This window comes from Piliocolobus tephrosceles, chromosome 12 (assembly GCF_002776525.5).
Source record: "Piliocolobus tephrosceles isolate RC106 chromosome 12, ASM277652v3, whole genome shotgun sequence".
In the NCBI taxonomy this organism is placed as follows: Eukaryota; Metazoa; Chordata; class Mammalia; order Primates; family Cercopithecidae; genus Piliocolobus; species Piliocolobus tephrosceles.
The window spans coordinates 75,107,821-75,126,183 of NC_045445.1; the positions used below are offsets into that span (position 1 = coordinate 75,107,821).

At 36.2% G+C, this 18,363-nt stretch overlaps 1 protein-coding gene across 1 annotated transcript; it reads right to left on the bottom strand.

Annotated features, from left to right (window-relative positions):
• Positions 1 to 3,538: 3,538 nt before the first annotated feature.
• Positions 3,539 to 12,820, bottom strand: LPAR4 (lysophosphatidic acid receptor 4). Its single transcript, XM_023202331.2, has 2 exons — positions 12,519 to 12,820; positions 3,539 to 5,851 (listed from the first exon to the last, which is right to left on the bottom strand). Exon 2 carries the CDS (start codon positions 5,770 to 5,772, stop codon positions 4,660 to 4,662), a length of 1,113 nt encoding a protein of 370 aa, XP_023058099.1. The 5' UTR covers positions 5,773 to 5,851; positions 12,519 to 12,820; the 3' UTR covers positions 3,539 to 4,659.
• Between the last annotated feature and the right edge of the window lie 5,543 nt (positions 12,821 to 18,363).

An 18,363-nucleotide genomic window follows, 5' to 3' on the forward strand; every position in this document is an offset into this window, starting at 1 on the left:
TATTCAATAAATTTGTTGAATAAGTAAATGAATGAATTCTGGATCCCTATGCGTTCTCTCAGCCAACTTGTTTCTCAGGAACTTCAAACTGCCTTGAACTGGGTCTAGTCAAGAAGTTCCAGGTTCCCAATTGAGGAAAGCGACCCATAGTTTTGGTTTTGCTACCACCAACTTCAGGAGGAAAAGCGACAATGTGAAAAGGAGACAATTTACCCTGGAACATCAATGTAAGGCATGAGGGCTCTTTGTGACTACATTTTTATCTACAATGTCTGAACTGTTGCATGATAAACAGGAAGGAAAGCTGGCTGCTAGGGCCACACAAGGCATGCCAACTTGAGAACCTGCTTGACTTCCTTCACTGCCACATTTTAGGCCTCACACTAGACCTGCTGCTCTGAGGTCCTGAACTCAGTATCTCTCTGTATGTTTAGTAAAGAAGAGCTTCATTCCCAGGCCCTCAGAGAGGGAAGGAAGCAAAACAGTAGGCAGTACGTGGTTCTTAAAACTCTGCATACCGTGGAGATTTTGACTCAGTAGCCTGTGCTCTTTTGCTTCATTGTTCATAAAATATAAACAATCTGCTTCTTATTTTACCTAATTTCACCAAACCCACCAGAATCAGGAGACAGTTGAGGGAAAGAATCCATGCCTATATGAAATGAGAATACAGGCTCCCAGTCCCTTCAGGTGGTTTTGAAAAAGAGGGCTGTCTAGAAGCAGGTGGTGTATGTTTTGGGCTCAACAGAACACAAAGTGAGCTCAAGGGAGCAGGACAAGAAAGTCTGCAGTGCAGAAGCTCCACCTCAAGGCAAGAGAGGCTGAGGCTTGACAGATGATTTACCATTTAGCAGGACAATCATGTTTTCCCATCCTGACCTTGCTTCAGACAGTTATTTGAATTAAACAGATTCCTTTTCTAAGATGCGAACACCAGAAGGTTAAAAACAGTCAAGGAGAGAAAAATTCGGGATCAATCATTCACACCTTAATGTAAATCTGTTCAGCCTGTCACTGTCTTGACAGAGCTTTATGTGTTGTGTTTTTGTTCAGGAAGAAGCAATATTTCTGGAGAGGGTGGGAAGAGATGTTGGAGAACACAAAGACCACAGGAAAAACAGGTAGAGAGTATGAAGTTTGGGAAACCATATTAAATATAAGGTACAGGGATTAGGGGAGGAGAAAAAAGGTAGAAGAGGGCAAATAGGGATGTGAAACCTACAGCTTCGGTCCCTATGTTTCCTGGGACCTGGCCTAGGACATCATTAATGGCAAAATTACTCTAATTTTAAATGTAGCCTGGGGCTGATCATGCTAGTCATGATCAGAAAACGCAGAGTTTGCTGTCACCTCATGAGGAACTAACACAGCATATGGTGCTTGAGATGCTGACACTGCCATCCCTGAGAGTTAAAGGCATGAGAATGATGACCAGAAATTCCCTGTCTTGCTACCTCGGGACCATCACCTGTTCTAGGTATTAATCTGTCAGCCACTTAGGTCTACATTCATCTTATTGTTGTCAGATGATCTGTTTGCCCTAGCTTTTCCCAGGGTTCCCAGTTGTCCTAGAATATTTTGTTGAATCCTAGAAATTAAAATCCAAAGTCAACTTGGCTAACAACCCCAAATAAATCAAATCCAAGTTAGAAAAATCAGGAAAAGAGGTCATTAGTCTTTTATCTTGATCCCTGAAAAGTTACCCAGGAATTTGCCATTTGCCAATTTCGCATTCGTCTTCAGATAGCCTCAGAAATGAATTATTGAAATTAATTTAAGAGCAAATATATTCCAATAATTCCTTCATGAAAAGATGGAGGGAAGATAAAGGAGATATGCCTTTGGGTGGCCAAAAATAAAGGAAGTTGAATAATTGATCAAAGTATAACTGCTAGATAATTCAAATATATTTTATTACATTTAATAAACATTTAAAATCCAAGTTGCAATTATAGCCGTAAAATTGCTTTTCCTTTCGATGTAACATAGTCACTTTTATATTTAGTTATACTTTACATTTTCTTGGTTACATTGTTAATGTGACAAGTTTTATTATTAGCAATTTATATTAACTATAAAAATGGAAATTTAAAAAGTGAAATATAAAAAAATTAAAACTAAACATGGAAATTACACAAGAAACATTTAATAATATATTTTATTTCAACTTATTTAATATCCCATTAAATGGTTTGGTGTCATAATCATAAAATTTTATAATGTTAAGAAGCAAGGGCACAAACAAATGTTCACATATATTTTATACTTACAAGAAATGTAAAAACATGAATACTGAAAGAAACAAAAGATTATTCATGCTTTTATTACTGATTTCATCCTACCATATAATCTAACAACTGACCTTATCTTAACCTAATTTTATTTAACTGAACCTAATGCCTTATGTATTCCATCTATAGCCTCTTTTCATAAAACTATATAATGCATAATTACTTTTAGGACTTTCATTGGGAAAAAGTAATGCCAGTTTTAAGAATTTATTTTTACTATTGTTTTAGCATTTTTTCACTTCATTACCAACCCAGACACAGATTTCACAGTTTTTAAAGTTACATTATGCTCAGATTTTTGCTTAAAAATCTCAGTATTTTTAAGTCTGCATATCATCAGAAAGAAAAACAAGTTAATGAGTTTTAAAAATTTGCTTATTGTTTTAGAAGTTTTACTTTTTTGTTATTGTTCTGTGCTTTATAAATGTTTAACCACTTTCTGGCACAAGTTCAGCAACTTACAGGATACATTTTTCCTGGAAGTTTTATTTTAGAATTCTTAGCATTTTTAAATTGTCATGTTATCCAAATATTTTTAAAATTGATTAATGCACATTTTAAAAGATTTTTGTTGTTTTTCAGTGTGTAACATTTAATTTTGTTTTTTGTTGTTGCTGCTGCTGTGTATGTGTGTATGTGAGGGTTTATTTCCACTGCTCCTGACTTGAGCAAAAATGTAGCATCTTTCAAGCTCAGAAGTTATATTTACAAGTTTTAATATTCTTAAATATCCACTTTAGTTTAAAAAATAGTGCACGTTTTAAAGATTTTTGTTGTTTAAGTAAACTATAAAAAATGTTTTCTTTTTTGTAAATTTTAAAATATTGTTTTTAATTGCTTTTAAACTGGGTGCCAGTTTAGCAGCTTCTTAGTTGCATTTTGATCCAAAGCATCATATGAATGTTACAGTGTTTTGTAACTTTTTCAGATGCTCAGAAAATGCAAGTTCTAAATTTAGTTTGTGCTCGTTTTGTTTGTTTTATAGCAGTTTGATTTTTGACCTTTTTTTTCCCACAACTTGCTCTTAACCAGGAGATGAATTTAGCCACTTTGTAGCTGCATTGTGCTTCAAAATTTTATGCAAATGACATAGTATTTTTAAATTTACAGAACCTCAACAAATGGTAATGGAAATATTACAAATTATTTTTGAGGTTTTTTTTTATTTTTGTTTTTCTTGGGGTTCTGTAGTTTTTTTGTTCTGGTTTGGTTTAGTTTATGTGCTGGGTTTTTTTTTTTTTTTTTTTTTTTTTTTTTTTTTTTTTTTTTTTTTTTCCGATTTGCTTCCAATCTAGGGGCACAAATTCAGCAGTTCCTGGCTATATTATACTCCAAAATTCAATAAGAAAGAATAAGTATTTTCAGGTTATATATCTCTACTCCTCCCTCCAAAAATGATTCATTCAGGTTTTAATAAATGTTTTTGCTTTATAGTTTGATTATTTGTATTACTTTATTTTTTTCAATTTGCTCCTGACCTGGGCACAAATGCAGCCCCTTTCTGGCTGTGCTGTGCTCCAAAGTATAATAGGGAGGATAAAGATTTTATGGAACCTAGTTTCCCAAAATGAAGATAACATGACTTTTTAAGAAAAATAATGTTGATGTTGCTCCAATTTTTTATGGACATTTTATTGTTTTAAGTAATTTTCCAGCTTTTACCTGCCAGATACATATTTAGCAGCTTTCTGGCTTTGAAGTTTGACATGAAAATTTTGATGTGGTGTAAAAACCACGAACTTTTTAAAACTCACACTGCTGGTGATTATAATTGTGTAAATCTCGTTAATTTTCTCTTTCTTCCCACCCACATACATGCCAACACAATTTATTCTCTGTTTTCAAAATGCACATAACGTATTTTACAGATGATAAAAATTTGACACATTTCTTATTAATAATGTTAGGCTAAAAATATTCTTGTGCTAAAATAAACTCAATGACAATTCAAAAGAGAAATAAAACTAGCATATATCAGTAGTAACACAATTTTTAAAAAATCCCTGAATTTGTTCTATATTTATAGGTCTAACCTAATTACCAAATATCACTGGAAAGGAAATATCTTTTTGAAAGTTTCAAAGTCATCTCTATATTATCAAATGCCACTAGCCACCTGGATAGTGTGATACAATGAAATTCCAACCAAGCAGGAGAGTTTGGCAATCCATCTTGGTTGTTGTAATTAGACCTGACCTATAATTACTGAACAAAACAGCAATAAAAACTGCACAGTATACCTTCAAACAAATGTTTCTGACTGGATTTGGTGCATTGTTCTCAGTATCATTAGCTTCAAATCTTTAGTTTATAGCATAGGAAAAATTATAGGAGAAACCATATCTGGACCTGAACACAGTTCTCATACCTAAAAGGTGGATTCCAGCATTAATTCACCACAATTATTTGTTGTTTGATCACTCACTTCCTCTTGAATAGCTGGAAGGGAAGGCTTTGTGGTCAAAGGTGTTTCAGTCTTAAACAGGGACTCCATTCTGATGTGGGTATTGATGTAGAAGGACTTCTGAAAGGACTCAAGCGTGAAATAATAGATGAAAGGGTCAAAACAACAGTTCAGAGTTGCAAGGCACAAGGTGATTGGGTACATGATCTTTGCAAACCTTTCCAAAAAGCAATTAGTAATAGCTTGGGAGCGCACCAGCGCATACAGGAAGAGGACAGAGTTGTAGGGTACAAAGCATACCACGAAGACTGCCATATGTACTGTGATCATTTTCAGAACTTTTTTCTTATTGGTACCAATTTGAGACAGAGTAGCAGGCTTGCGAAGAGTTCTCAACACCACAGAAGAGCAAGAGACATTCAATATCAGAGGAATGATAAACCCAACAACTTCAATAAATATTGTGATCTTGGATAAATAAGTCTTCCAGACACGTTTGGAGAAGCCTTCAAAGCAGGTGGTGGTTGCATTGTTGACATTAGTGGTGGAAAACAAAGAGGCTGAAATACCGCCACTGAGGACTAGGATCCAGACACCAGCACACACAATGGCAGAATTCCTCCTAGTCCTAATAGTACGAGATTGGAAGGGATAGACAATGGCCAGGAAACGATCCACACTAATACAGGTGAGAAAGAGCATGCTGCCATAGATGTTGGTAAGGAATGCAGTACCAGAGATCTTGCAGAGGGTGTCACCAAAAGGCCAGTGGCGGTTGAAGTTGTAAAATATTTTAAAAGGTAGGGTACAGACAAAAAGCAAATCAGAGAGGGCTAGATTGGTGATGAAAATAGCAGTCTCACTTCTCATTTTCATGCGGAAACAGAAGACAAACAGAGAGACACTGTTGGTTATCAGACCCAAGATGAATACAACACTGTAGACAGCACCATTCAGATTATATTTGAAGGAATCATCAACAATGCAAGTATTATTGGCAGTAGCATTGCCCAACCTGGGTCTGAGGCTTGAATTTGAATCTTGGAATTGAAAGTCAATGAATCTTCTGTCACCCATGGACTTTTTTTTCAGGAGGCCTGCTGGCTGCAGGGGTTCACCACTCTGACACTAGGGATCGGTAGGAAATATTTTCCTCCTATGAGAGACAAGATGGAACAAATAATCAAATTTGCCTTCCATATATGATTTCTGTGTAATAAGATATTCTGTCCACCCAGATTGGAAAAAAACATGCACATTCCATTTGGTTTGACAAGTATTTTTTGAACGTCTATCATATATTTAAAGGTACTACAAGAGTATGTTGTAGGAGCAGGAAAGCTCACACTCAATACAGTAAGTGCAATACTATAGCATTGCAATGAATGTGAGGAAGGTGTGGGTCAATCAAGAGTCCAAAAATATAAAATGATAGTCAAAACAGAATTTATGGGACTGCAAAACCCATTATCAGCTTGAACTTATCTTCTACAATAAGTACTGCCAGTACAATTATTTTATTTGGAAAATGCTTTTATAATAGAAGCCTTTTCCCTTCTGCCCAGAGTCCCTCCAGTCTGCCCACTAGTGATCCTTTTACACAGCATGATTCTAGCTCACTGGCTGTATATTATTTTGTGATTCTCAAGTTGATATATTTCAAATAGATCTCCCCAGTTTTCCATTCAGAATTTTTATGATTTTAATCATTTTATTTTTTATTTGCATTATGTTTAACTGACAAATCCCAATTGTACTACATTTATGTAAGTACAAGGCGATATTTTAATATATGTATACTACATGGGTGATTATGTCAAGCTAATCAACATATCCATCCCCTCACTTCAGTTTTATGTTCGCGGGAACATATACATTATACCTACAGCAAGCAGCCTGCAAATGCCTGGCACTTCTGCTCTGCTGCTCTGAGTAATCAAACTTTGTGGGAGAGAAAGGACAGACAAGAAAGCATTACATTCTCAATCCTGAAGAGAGGGCATGGGAAAACTGCCACTATGGCCCTATTCATAGCTCCTGCTGCTTGAACACACAACCACCTTTGCCGTCTAGAAGTGAGGGTGTGGTGCTGCGACTTAACACAGCATTAGAAGCAAGGAGTTCTATTTCTGACTCAGACACTGGTTCACTCTGTAACTTGGCTATACTCTCACTCTCTTCCTTGTATAAACTTTACCTCTAAGCCTCACAGCTAAAGCTAGGAAGACTCAATAGGGCTTGTGAATTGCTTTATGAGCTGGCCAGTATTTAGCTCTACCTAACCACAGAGAAACATTATATAAGTTTGTTTCCTTCTCCTTTCCTGAAACAACTGTAACTTTATATTTCTATCTTTTTTTGGTACCCTGAAGTTCATATTAGGAGCACATTCTTCTAGTGTCATGTATACCTTGTACCTCAGAAAGCACCCCCTTGAGTTTCAGCCTTAACTACATAATTTACTCAAACAGGACAATCCAGGAGTGTGCCCTCAAGGTAATATCTCCCATACAGGTATGATTAAAAAACCAGAAAGGCATTTGGCTTTTGAGATGATTCTGAAGAAGAATCAATATTAGCCTCTCTTCTTACTGGCTTCCTTTCTTTTGACTAAAAGAAACAGTGTTTCTATCTATTAGATCCTCCTAAATAGCCAACATATTGTGCACCAAGTGGAGACAAAAGACCAACACTTGAGCTTCAGATGAGATGAAGAAGGATAAATATATGCTGATGCAGTTAATTACATTTTCCACTGCAAGAAGCATTAAACTACTGTCTTCTGCAAACCTCTGCTGCCAATTATTCTGACAATTAATCACCTAGGGGTGTCAGAGAGTGTTGGATAGCTGCATTTTTATTGACAATGGACAGGAAGCAAGTACCTTAGAGGTTGACCAGAAAGAAATCTGACCCTCAACTTTTAACTTCGATCTACACATGGAGCTAACTCAGAGTGGCCACAATTGTTTCCTCTTTAAAAAAAAGAAAAAATTCTAATGAGAGTAAAATACAGGTAAACCATGTTTGGGGTCCTTAAGGCTCCTGTAAGAAGTAAAGTTAGCCTTTTGGCCCTATAAGGATGAATAACCAAATCACTTTACTTCATGAAATGCTAAACTTTCAGATGATACATTGAAAACAAAGCTCCAACTTCTGGCATAAATATTCCTAGTACCCTAGAAAAGCTGACTTGCTTTTCATCCCTACAGAGGACAGTCCAGAGCTCAGGAAGACCAGGCCTTGAAGGCAGAGTATACTAAAATTATTTTTGCTTTGCTCCACTTTTAATAAGAGCAGGCCAGGTCAGAGTGCTTCTGATCCCCAGAGCATTTCCTTGTTCTACTCTGGTCAAAGTTTATAAAAGTTGACACAATAGTTTTCAGAGGAAGATGAAATCTATTGTGTTCTTATCTATAGATACTTAGCAGTGAAGCAGATTTAAAAATACACAAATGTTGTGAAAATACAGCTCAAAACAATCCTGCTGGAGCAATAGGGAATATGTTCAGACTGTTGCTTCTCAAATCAGTGGTTTTTAACAGGTAAGACTCCTTAAGGAAATTTTCTCAGTCAAGTCACAGGCATAGGTCACAATCATGCAGGTTTTGTATCAATGTTCCCATGCATTGGTTGATGCTTCATAATAGTTTTTAAAACAAAACCTAGCTTTATGGCATTCCATATGGAGGGAACCATAGATAAATGTTTCACTCAAGAATGGAGTTAGAAAATTGATCTATATCAACCTCTTTTATTTTTGATGCAAGAAATATCCTTTTAAAAGTGACTTATCTACATCTAATCTGGTTTTCACTAAGATTATTAAGGCTGCTTTGTCCCTCCATTTTATTTGAGGAAAAGAGAAAACTGATATGGGCCTCAATTTGATAAAATCCTATTCTCAGTGATTAACTTGATTTTGTTTCTTTTCATCAAAAAAGAAAAAAAAAATACTTCAGTCTCTCATTAACACTTCACTTGATAACACAGTCCAATCTTTGGGAAATAATGTAGTCTGGTGCTCAACATGATGGGGCCAAAGATTGCATCAGCCCTACTAAAGTAGAATTTTCCATAGTACTTAGTTACAGAGTAAGACAACTACAGGCAAATTGCTCAACCTAATATTATAAAATTGTCTTGAGCCTTGAGACTCAATATCTCATCTCAGCAGAAGCCCCAGATCTTTTGGGACAATTTTTGGGTGTTCCCAAAATAACTCATTTCCAATTTCTGTAAGGGTCATATATGCTGGCCAGGATTTTGACATTATTTAATATATTTGAACAGGCAAATCAGTTATCAATTTGGACACCAATTCATGAGATATACTTGGACACTGAACCTGTTAATAGCAATAAAAAGAGTCTCCCATATCTAAAGGTAAATCCCAGTGGCAGAGAGGGGTTGAGCTAAAGAATCAATATTCATCTACACCAAAATTGCCTGGATTACAACAAATTACAATTCCTCCATCCATTCTGGATCTTTGGATGATACAATCTTTAATAAGTTGCAACTATTTGTTACAACAAAGGTAGAAGAATTAAATTAGGAATTTGTAGAGAAAGTTATTATCAGGAGGGTAGGACTCACCACATTAGTTCGAACCAAATCCTGGTACCAATTTTATCTAAGACTGGAATAACCAATGAGCTTCCTGGAGGCACTGTAGTTAGAGATTTCCTCCAATGGGTGCTGTGAAATAGAAATAGTAATAATAGTGTGCCATAAAGAGAGCTGATGGCTTTTCAATAAAATTGATATTTTCAATAAAATGATCTTATAAAAGATCATAAGATAGAAAAAGCATTATATGATATAAACCAGAGTAAATGAGACCCAATAAATTTTAAAATGGTATTTACATGCATTGGATTTCATTATTACAAAATTGCAGATAACAATGTATTTTCCAACCTGTCACTGCTGTGCTATACTTTATTAGTAGTACTGACTAAACTCTAATGCATAAAATCCATATGTGGTAACCTATAATCATAAAGATAATGAGTGACACAAGACATAAAAATACTTCCCTCCACTTCCATAAGATAATGTGTTACATTAAAAACACCAAAACAAAGGAGACTTTTGTTTTGGCGTGAACTAACATTGTTTTTTTTTTCTTCTTCTTCCTTTCTAGGCAACAACTGTTACCATTGGGCAGGTCCTTCATAAGGGAAGAGGAAAGATGACTGGAACAATAGGTGGAGACTCCACTGTCTTGTTTTTTACCTACACCCCATACAATTTCTCTCCCCACTGAACTACAGTGATATGATCAAGGCTTCGATTACTGGGTATTAGCACACTGACTGACAATCACTGCACCTTTACCAGGATGTCCCAGGCCTACCCAATATAGCATGTCTGTAACATCTCCAATTCAAACTCTGCACAAAATATTTGTATAGAACCAGAAATACTCTGCAATGGAATTCTTACAAGTAGCAACTGCATTTAGAATTTACCCATTACAGTGCTTCCACCTGTAAAGTAGAATCATCCCCTAGCTCCAAACTTACACTATTGTTACATCTCATTCTTTTCTAACCAGAGGTAGACTAAAACAAAGCAAACTGCTAAATAGTATTATGACTTTCCTGAAATGATTTTTCTACAATCTAAAAAACCAAAATAAATAAAATGATTAGATAATTTAAGATATATTGAGATCACCTTAATATTAAGGAGAGTTGGTTTTCACACTCCACCAGAAATCTGGAGGAGGAAAGATAGAAGCATTAACATTATTTTATGCCTTTCACAGTTGATAAAGATTATACAGAAAACTTTTTATTCAAAATCCAATCAAATTAGGAAGTTCAAATACCCAGAAGTTTTTATAACTGATATTAATTAAATGTAGACACATCCAGCCCCATCACGAGCACAGTGAGAGCAAGTCACAGTGCGTTTCTGAGTCTCAGTTTCTCTTCTCCTTTAATCTTCGGTTCTGACTGTCAGAAAAGCAACTTTCAATGAGTGCCATACTGGTGGCCTTATTGGCTGTTCTTTTCCATCATTTATTTTCACCTGCTTACATTGGCCACTGTAAAACATTTTTTATTTCCTCAAAGTCTACAAGCAAGGAGGGTCATTAATTTTTGTTAGACTTAATGAAATGATTACTAGATTTATTTGAATATTAGAAATAAATAGTATTAATTAATACTGGAAGCTAAGAATCACAGAGAAAGATGCCACTAATATCTTAAAGTCTTCCAAATTGCCTTATTTTCCTCATCCTCTGTCCTTGTGCTCATTTCGGCAGGCATATCAACTCTAATTGTTAGTTCTCAACCCTCAACCCTTCCCACCTGTTTCCTGGTCACTTCACCCCTCAGAATATGAGGTTATCAGCATACTTCAGGACATAACCATGTAGAATCATTAGATCATTTACCCTTTGCATTGTTCTCATAACTGATTATTTATCCACTTAAAGTAAAGGTGGATTCCCAGTGGTAGGTAACCTTTTATCAGGCTCCCAATTTTCAGTACTAATATTCGCAAACACGTTACAGGTTTTGTTCTTCCCTCATCAAGAAGGCAAAGGGCAGACTATATATCATGACCACATACACAGACAAAAGGTAACTACACAATTAGGCGCTGAACAAACCACAGCAAGGGCAACAATTCTCACTGCATTTTCCCACAAAGGCAATTGAATAGATCAAGCTTTAGCTAAGGTTGGCCTGAATGTTTCTGTGAGGCATCTTCCTGGTTCTCCCTTTAACTTGCAGAGCACATTCTGAAAGACTGTCCTGATTGTTCCAATAAGGCTTTCATTCCCATCTCTGATTGGCAGGAGATGCTTTAGAATGTAGATGCCATCAAGTTATCAGGTGAACTCATCCTTCTTGGCAAGAATGCAACTTTTCATCTGTGACAAGGCAAAGGGTTTTATAATCTATGTTGATGGGATACGATGTTTGGAATTTTGTTCTGAAAAATAAATGTGTTGCAAAGCCATTGGATAATCTGGATCTCAGGTTATTATTATTGTCTTCATGTTAGTCAAGATAAATAAAGATGGTATAATTTTGTAAGGTAGCAAACTGAATAACCCCACCAAGCTCTGAAATGTTCTAACCTTTGAATTTGTCTGGTCTTTTCCACACTGAAATAATGATAAATTACATTGCTGAATCTCGTTTTAAAAAGTAACTGAAATACAGTATTTATCAACTCAGTAAGACCTTTTTACTGAAAATATTTAAAATTTACAAGAAGAGAGTTTAAAGATGACATATTGATGCATTTGTATGGCAAACAGCAATTAATTTCACATATAACAGAAAATGCAGTTTATGACAGAGTTTTTCATTCAAAAATGATTCTTCCTTTATGGGTAAGTTCATGAATTATTCAATATAGCAAATGTCACATTCTCCATAAATCAATTAAGCATCAAAGGCATGTCATGTATAGTTTTACTAGAAGAAACCTCATCATAATACAAGCCACGTTAGCTCACAATAAATTGTAAACCAAAGAAATACAAAGCTAGCCAACATACTTTCTAAATTGTTCTACACTGTGATTTTAAATTAGCTCTTTAGAACAACTGTGTTTACATGAAACAGCAGCCTGAAAATCCTGTATCTCTTCCACAGAAACAATATTATTGCCAAAACAATGGAAATTCTCGTTTTTTACCATTCAACACGAAGATCCTTGTTCAGTACTTCAGAGTTGAAGTCTAACTTCTTTCCTTACACTCTCAAAGCATCAGTGTTTCCACTGTAGTTTGCTATGCTATCCCCCACCCCCAAACGCCAAAATCAAATCTTTCTCAAAGAGAAACTTACCCCAAGAAAGAGTGTGCTAGATGAGAGAATGTGCTGATGCCTGTAGATAATTAACTAATAAACATGTAAATGGGCACCTCGCCCTTTGGAAGTGCATATTTTTATCCATTTTTTTTTTTTTAACAGGGAAAGTTTAGCCCAGCCTAAAGTAGCAGACTCTGGGCTGCCGCAGCTTCTTACTGCAAACCGCTCATTCTGAAAATGTGAGCTTATTTACATTTATCTCTTTCCCTTTGTTAACGACTCCCTCTCTTGAATGCTGTAGCCCGCATGCCTTTAGCAAACAGGACACAAAAAGGCCTGAAGTCCGAGGTGGAGCCGAGGGCCAGGGGAACTCTTGGGGGTCTCAATAGGAAATGCTTTTCATTGGCTAAGAAGGCATTATTAGGAGTCTAGATCCCGCCCAATCCCCTGTGCTCCATCGTTCCCTTAGTCACCAGTCACTGGACTGAATAAGTTTTTCCTTAAAGAGCATTGCCCAGGAAAAGCAGTTTCACAGTCAAGAATTAATGGCTTAAGTGCCACTTGACAATATAAAAAGTGTCTTTCCTGACCAATTAATCCACAGAGAAAGCCTGTGTGCCTGTCGTTGCTGCAGGACTGCAGAGGAGGAGACAAAATTTCAGACAAGGAGGAGTATTTCAATTACGCATACCATATTCACTCCTACTTGTTTAAAATAATTACAACAACAATATTGATAATAATAAGTAGGGGGCAAGGAAAAGGCAAAATGAAAGGTACCGTAAATATATTCCTATCACACTGTGCAAAATTCAATCTCACACCATCACAAAAATATGAAGTAAAATTTAATACTATACTCACTTAAGCCAGGTAAGTGCCCCCAGATAGAGATGTACTAGGGGCCCAGAGCTCTGACACCCATCTTCCAAGGACTAGGGAGTGTTCTGTGGCAAAAGGAGGGTCTATACTTTTTAAATAACTGCCTCGCAGTAAGTCTAATTACCATGAAAATTTCAGAGGTTTGCTAAAATACAAAATAAAAGCACAGATGCAATCTATTTATAATAGAGAGTTATCTGCAATTGTATACCTCCTCCCACCTCCCCCATGGCAAGTTTTTCTTGTCTAATTTTCTACAGGTTTACTGCCTTGGTCACTCACATTTCTTTTCCCCGCCCCCCCCCCCCCCCCCCCCCCATATTTTGTCTTTCCTTCTCTCTCCTTCATCTGATTTTGTGGCAGAAATCTACTCATCCATCTGTAAATTCATTGTTGGCCCTTCCCCTCTGCCAGCCCACCCCTGCAAGCCTTCTCTACTCTATCTCCACCCACTGCAAACACCACCAACCGCAGCCCCTCCCCCTCCTCTGGAATGAAATTCACTGTCCAGGGATAAGGTGCTTTCTTTCTCTTGGCAGAGCAGAGCCCCTGGAGTCTTGGGGGAACCTCTATTTGCTTCAAAACTTCGGTTTGTGTAATTAAGCTGCCTCCCAAGTAGGGCATGTTTCAAGCTTGTTTATTCTCCCTATTTCTTCAGCTCTATTGTGGCTCTTCTCACTATCAGTGGAGGCCAGTAAACAAGTTAGTGTGAAGCTGACACTAGCCTTATTACGTGTGACTGGCTCTAAAAAAACACTTTCTCTGTTGCTTCCTCTCTTCCATCCCACCCCCAATCTCTGTTCTTTTTATTCCCCTCTCTGCTTATCTCAAATATGCCTATTTCTGTCAGTTGCTGACATTGTCTGCATCTTTATAAATGGTCTTTTACCAACTCTCATCCTAGACCACTACTTGGTGCATTTGTCAGTCCACAAGCAAAAGATACAGTCTCTGCCCTGCGGTACACCAGAGTCTAGGTAGTGACACAAAGACACATGAAAAAAGTGGGATACCGAAGGTAAATTTTGAAAAAAAAAAAAAAAATCAAGGCGGTTATATGGAGATTGAGCTCTGTAATAGATCAGAGGATGGAGATGAAGTCCCATGGATAGGGCCAGAAGGGTTTCCTAGAAGAAGTGGGATTTGTGCTACATTTTGATGGATGATTCAGTATTAAATAAACCAAAAATGGAAGGGGATATCTTTCTAGGTGGAAAGAGCAAAGTGATCAAATGCAAAAGATGTAAAGTGAGAGTAGGTGAGAGGGAGACCAGTTTGTAAACATAAAATAAGGGTAACGAGAAAAGCCTTTGAGAGGAGTCCTTTATTGTAACAACTCAATGCACTATAGTGATTGAAGAGTTAACCTACAGTCATGATCACTGTCTGTCTATATGATCAGCTCACTACCTTTCTCCTATTCAAATTAATACTCATCAGTCTTCCAATTCTTCTGTCTTCATTTCTCCCTCAAGGACACAAATACTTTACTGATTAATCTCAGCAATGTAGCAGATCTTTTACAATGTCACTGGGTCACATGCTCTTTTAGCATCAGTCTTCCTCCCTTCTTCTGAGTTTCAGCCTCATTGATCCTCTTTCAGTCCCTAGAATGAGATAGGATCCCTCATGCCATGGATATTTCTAAGTGCTATTTCTTCTGCCTGGAACACTCTCCTCCCTCTCTAATTTTCCTTTCACTAGTTTGATTCTTACTCTTCCTTCAAATCCTATCCCAATAATCATGCCTTCAGGGGACCCTTCCTTAACCCTTCATTTAGGTGATATCCACATACTATATGTCCTATAGCATCATGGACCTTTCATGTATTGCACTTTTTACTGGTATAATTTTATATACTGTTGTGTACTTTGTTTGTGTGGCAATTTTATTAACATTGATCTCTCCCAACTGTAAACTCCAAGATGATAAGATTAAGATCTGTTTAATCCAAAATGGATAGTAGTGTTTGCAAAAATTATTCTCCCTGACCTTCTGTTTTACCCAACCAAAGCAACAACTAGACTTTTTTACCTATCAGCTGAAAATAGGTATCATTTTGCCCATTTTTATACAAATTTACACCAAGATATTATTTTAGGCCAAAGAATACACACGGATAAAGAAAAAAAAAATCCCATTAACAATAAAGTACTAAGACTTATTCGCTATCATCCCCTTTTTCCTTTAACTCACTTACTGCTGCAAACCTTATAGTTTTGCTTGCTCTAACATTTGTAAGGTGGAAGGGGGAAAACAAAAGTCTTCCCAGGGCTTTCTCCAATCAGCCAGTTTATATCTGTAAAACTTACCTCAAAATGTCCTTTAGAAAAAAGACACTCATTGAGTTGTTGATGTCTATGCTACTGGGGGAGGAAATGAATACGCAGCTTAAAAAGTGCATTCAGAACTATCTGGAGAAATATGCATTTCATTTTTTTTTTTTTTATGTTTGAAAAGGAAGTAACTGAAATATGATTAACTTCCAACTGGAAATTTACACATTTGATTAAGAACAGCCAGATGCTTGGGACCTTCACACTTCAAACCCAAATCAATTTTTCTTTCTGCCAACAATATCAAAGGACTGGGTGAAATCACCCATAGTGCAAGTAGTGCAGCACTATGCCAGGTTCCCTAGAAACAGTATAAATGTAACCAAAAGATTTTAACCATGCCTGTATCGTTCCAGCTAACAGTTTTGGTAACTCTGATAGTCTTTAAGTGAACAGAGTACCTGGACCATGTTCTAGGAAAGGGAGCCAGTTAATTACTAACTTTGCATTAATTAGTGGACGTCTTTTTTTTCTGAGACAGGGTCTCATTCTGTTGCCCAGGCTGGAGTGCAGTGGTGCAATATCTGCTCACTGGAACCTCTAATTAGCAGATATATTGAAGTCTTCCAGGAAACAAAGAAAGGCAAAATCCTGGATCCTGTAGCCATTTCTTTTTTATACAATCTTCTTTTGCTTCAGTGGAAAAAACGATCACAAGGCCAGGTTTCCAATCAGCTCATTTAGGACACTACCTCTGAAAGGGCATAAAATTTATTTTCAAGCAAATTCCCTAGAAGAATTTTAGCTCATCCTTCACACTGAATTACCTTTACTTCCTAGTGTTTTTTCAAACAACTGAGCTTTCCTGCTCACTAACTGAACCAGCTTAGAAAACAAGTTTCCATTGCTAGAAGTGGAGTTGGTAGTTATAGAAAATGAACATTTCAACCAAAGAACTTTGGGAAAAGCCCAGGAACTTTGCATGTTTGGTATAGGTTAGAAAAATTTCAAGGTAACAATAATAGGACTGTAGAAAACATTTAATCAGCATTATTATATGTCAGGTAATATTCTAAGTCCTTTACATGTATTTATTTACCTAATTTGCACAACTCCATGATGTAGTCACTGTTATTCCTATTTTACAGTTGAGAAAAATCAGGCACAGAGAGTTTAAGTAAATTGCTCAAACTCACACAGCTAATAATTCCTCTACTAATTCTGATAATTTGTAGGCTAATAGTTATAATCATACTTTCATTTGGTAGTGCACTCAGAACTCTGTCTAAATCATCTTGTTCATGAACAAATATAAGGAGTCTATCTTTTGTGATGCAAACTCCTCACTAGAAGTCCACCAACCTTGCTAACAAAATGTGTGGCTTTTGAACTGTTCAAAGATTTGAAAATCTGTTAATATGAGACCTAAAATTACAGTCTGACTCTCAAATACATGGAAGAAAAGTGACTTACCTAAGACAACAAAGCTAATAAATACTACAATCACATCACAATGCAAGTGTTTTGGAATCATGTTAATGTAAATACGAAGTCAATTTTGATAAGTTAAACTATATATTCAAAACCCAAGAGCAACCACTATAAAACTTCAAAAACATAGTTTAAAATTATTAAAGTAATGAAAAAGTCGCACAGAAAATAGCCACTCAAACAATGAGAGGAATGCAGGACAAGAGTAGTCATTACACATATAGAAACAAAAAAGGAAAATTGCATGAAAACATAAAACCATGTCAATTATAACATTAAATATTATTGATTACATAACTGAATCAAAAGACACAGATTGTAAGACTGAATTATAAACAAGGTTAAAATACATGCTATTTGTAAGACAAATTTAGATTCAAATACACAAATACATTGAAAGTAAAAGGACAGAAAAGGATATTCTTTAAAACAATAGCCAAAAAAAGGAGCTGGAGAGGCTATGTTAACATTGACAAAAACGGATTTTAAAATAAATAAGCACATATTACTGAGATTTTAAAATAAATAATCACATATTACTGTGGTATATTTTATAATGATAAAATGATTAATCCATCAGTAAGATTTTATGATTATAAATATATATGCACCCATACACAGAGGCACTAAATGCATGAAGCAACAACTTATATAATGGGAGGAAGAATTAGACAATCTCATAATAATAGTTGGAGACTGCAATATTCCAATTTCAATAATGGAAAGACCAACTATACAGAAGATCAAGAAGAATATAGAATAATTGAACAACACTATACCCCAACTAGACCTAACAGAGCTTTATAGAACAACAACAAAATATATTGTACATTCTTTTCCAGTGCCAATGGAATACATGGCAAGTAGACCATATAGTAGGCCATAAAGAAGCCTCAATAGATTTAATAAGGTTGTGTCTCTGCCAGGCTTTGGTACCGGGATGATGTTGGCCTCATAAAATGAGTTAGGGAGGATTCCCTCTTTTTCCATTGATTGGAATAGTTTCAGAAGGAATGGTACCAGCTCCTCCTTGTACCTCTGGTAGAATTCAGCTGTGAATCCATCTGGTCCTGGGCTTTTTTTGGGGGGTAGGCTATTAATTGTTGCCTCAATTTCAGAGCCTGCTATTGGTCTGTTCAGGGATTCAACTTCTTCCTGGTTTAGTCTTGGGAGAGTGTACGTGCCCAGGAAATTATCCATTTCTTCTAGATTTTCTAGTTGATTTGCGTAG

Bases quoted from the DNA above. Each gene is read 5' to 3' on its own strand.
- LPAR4 (XM_023202331.2), bottom strand. From the start codon at position 5,772: ATGGGTGACAGAAGATTCATTGACTTTCAATTCCAAGATTCAAATTCA.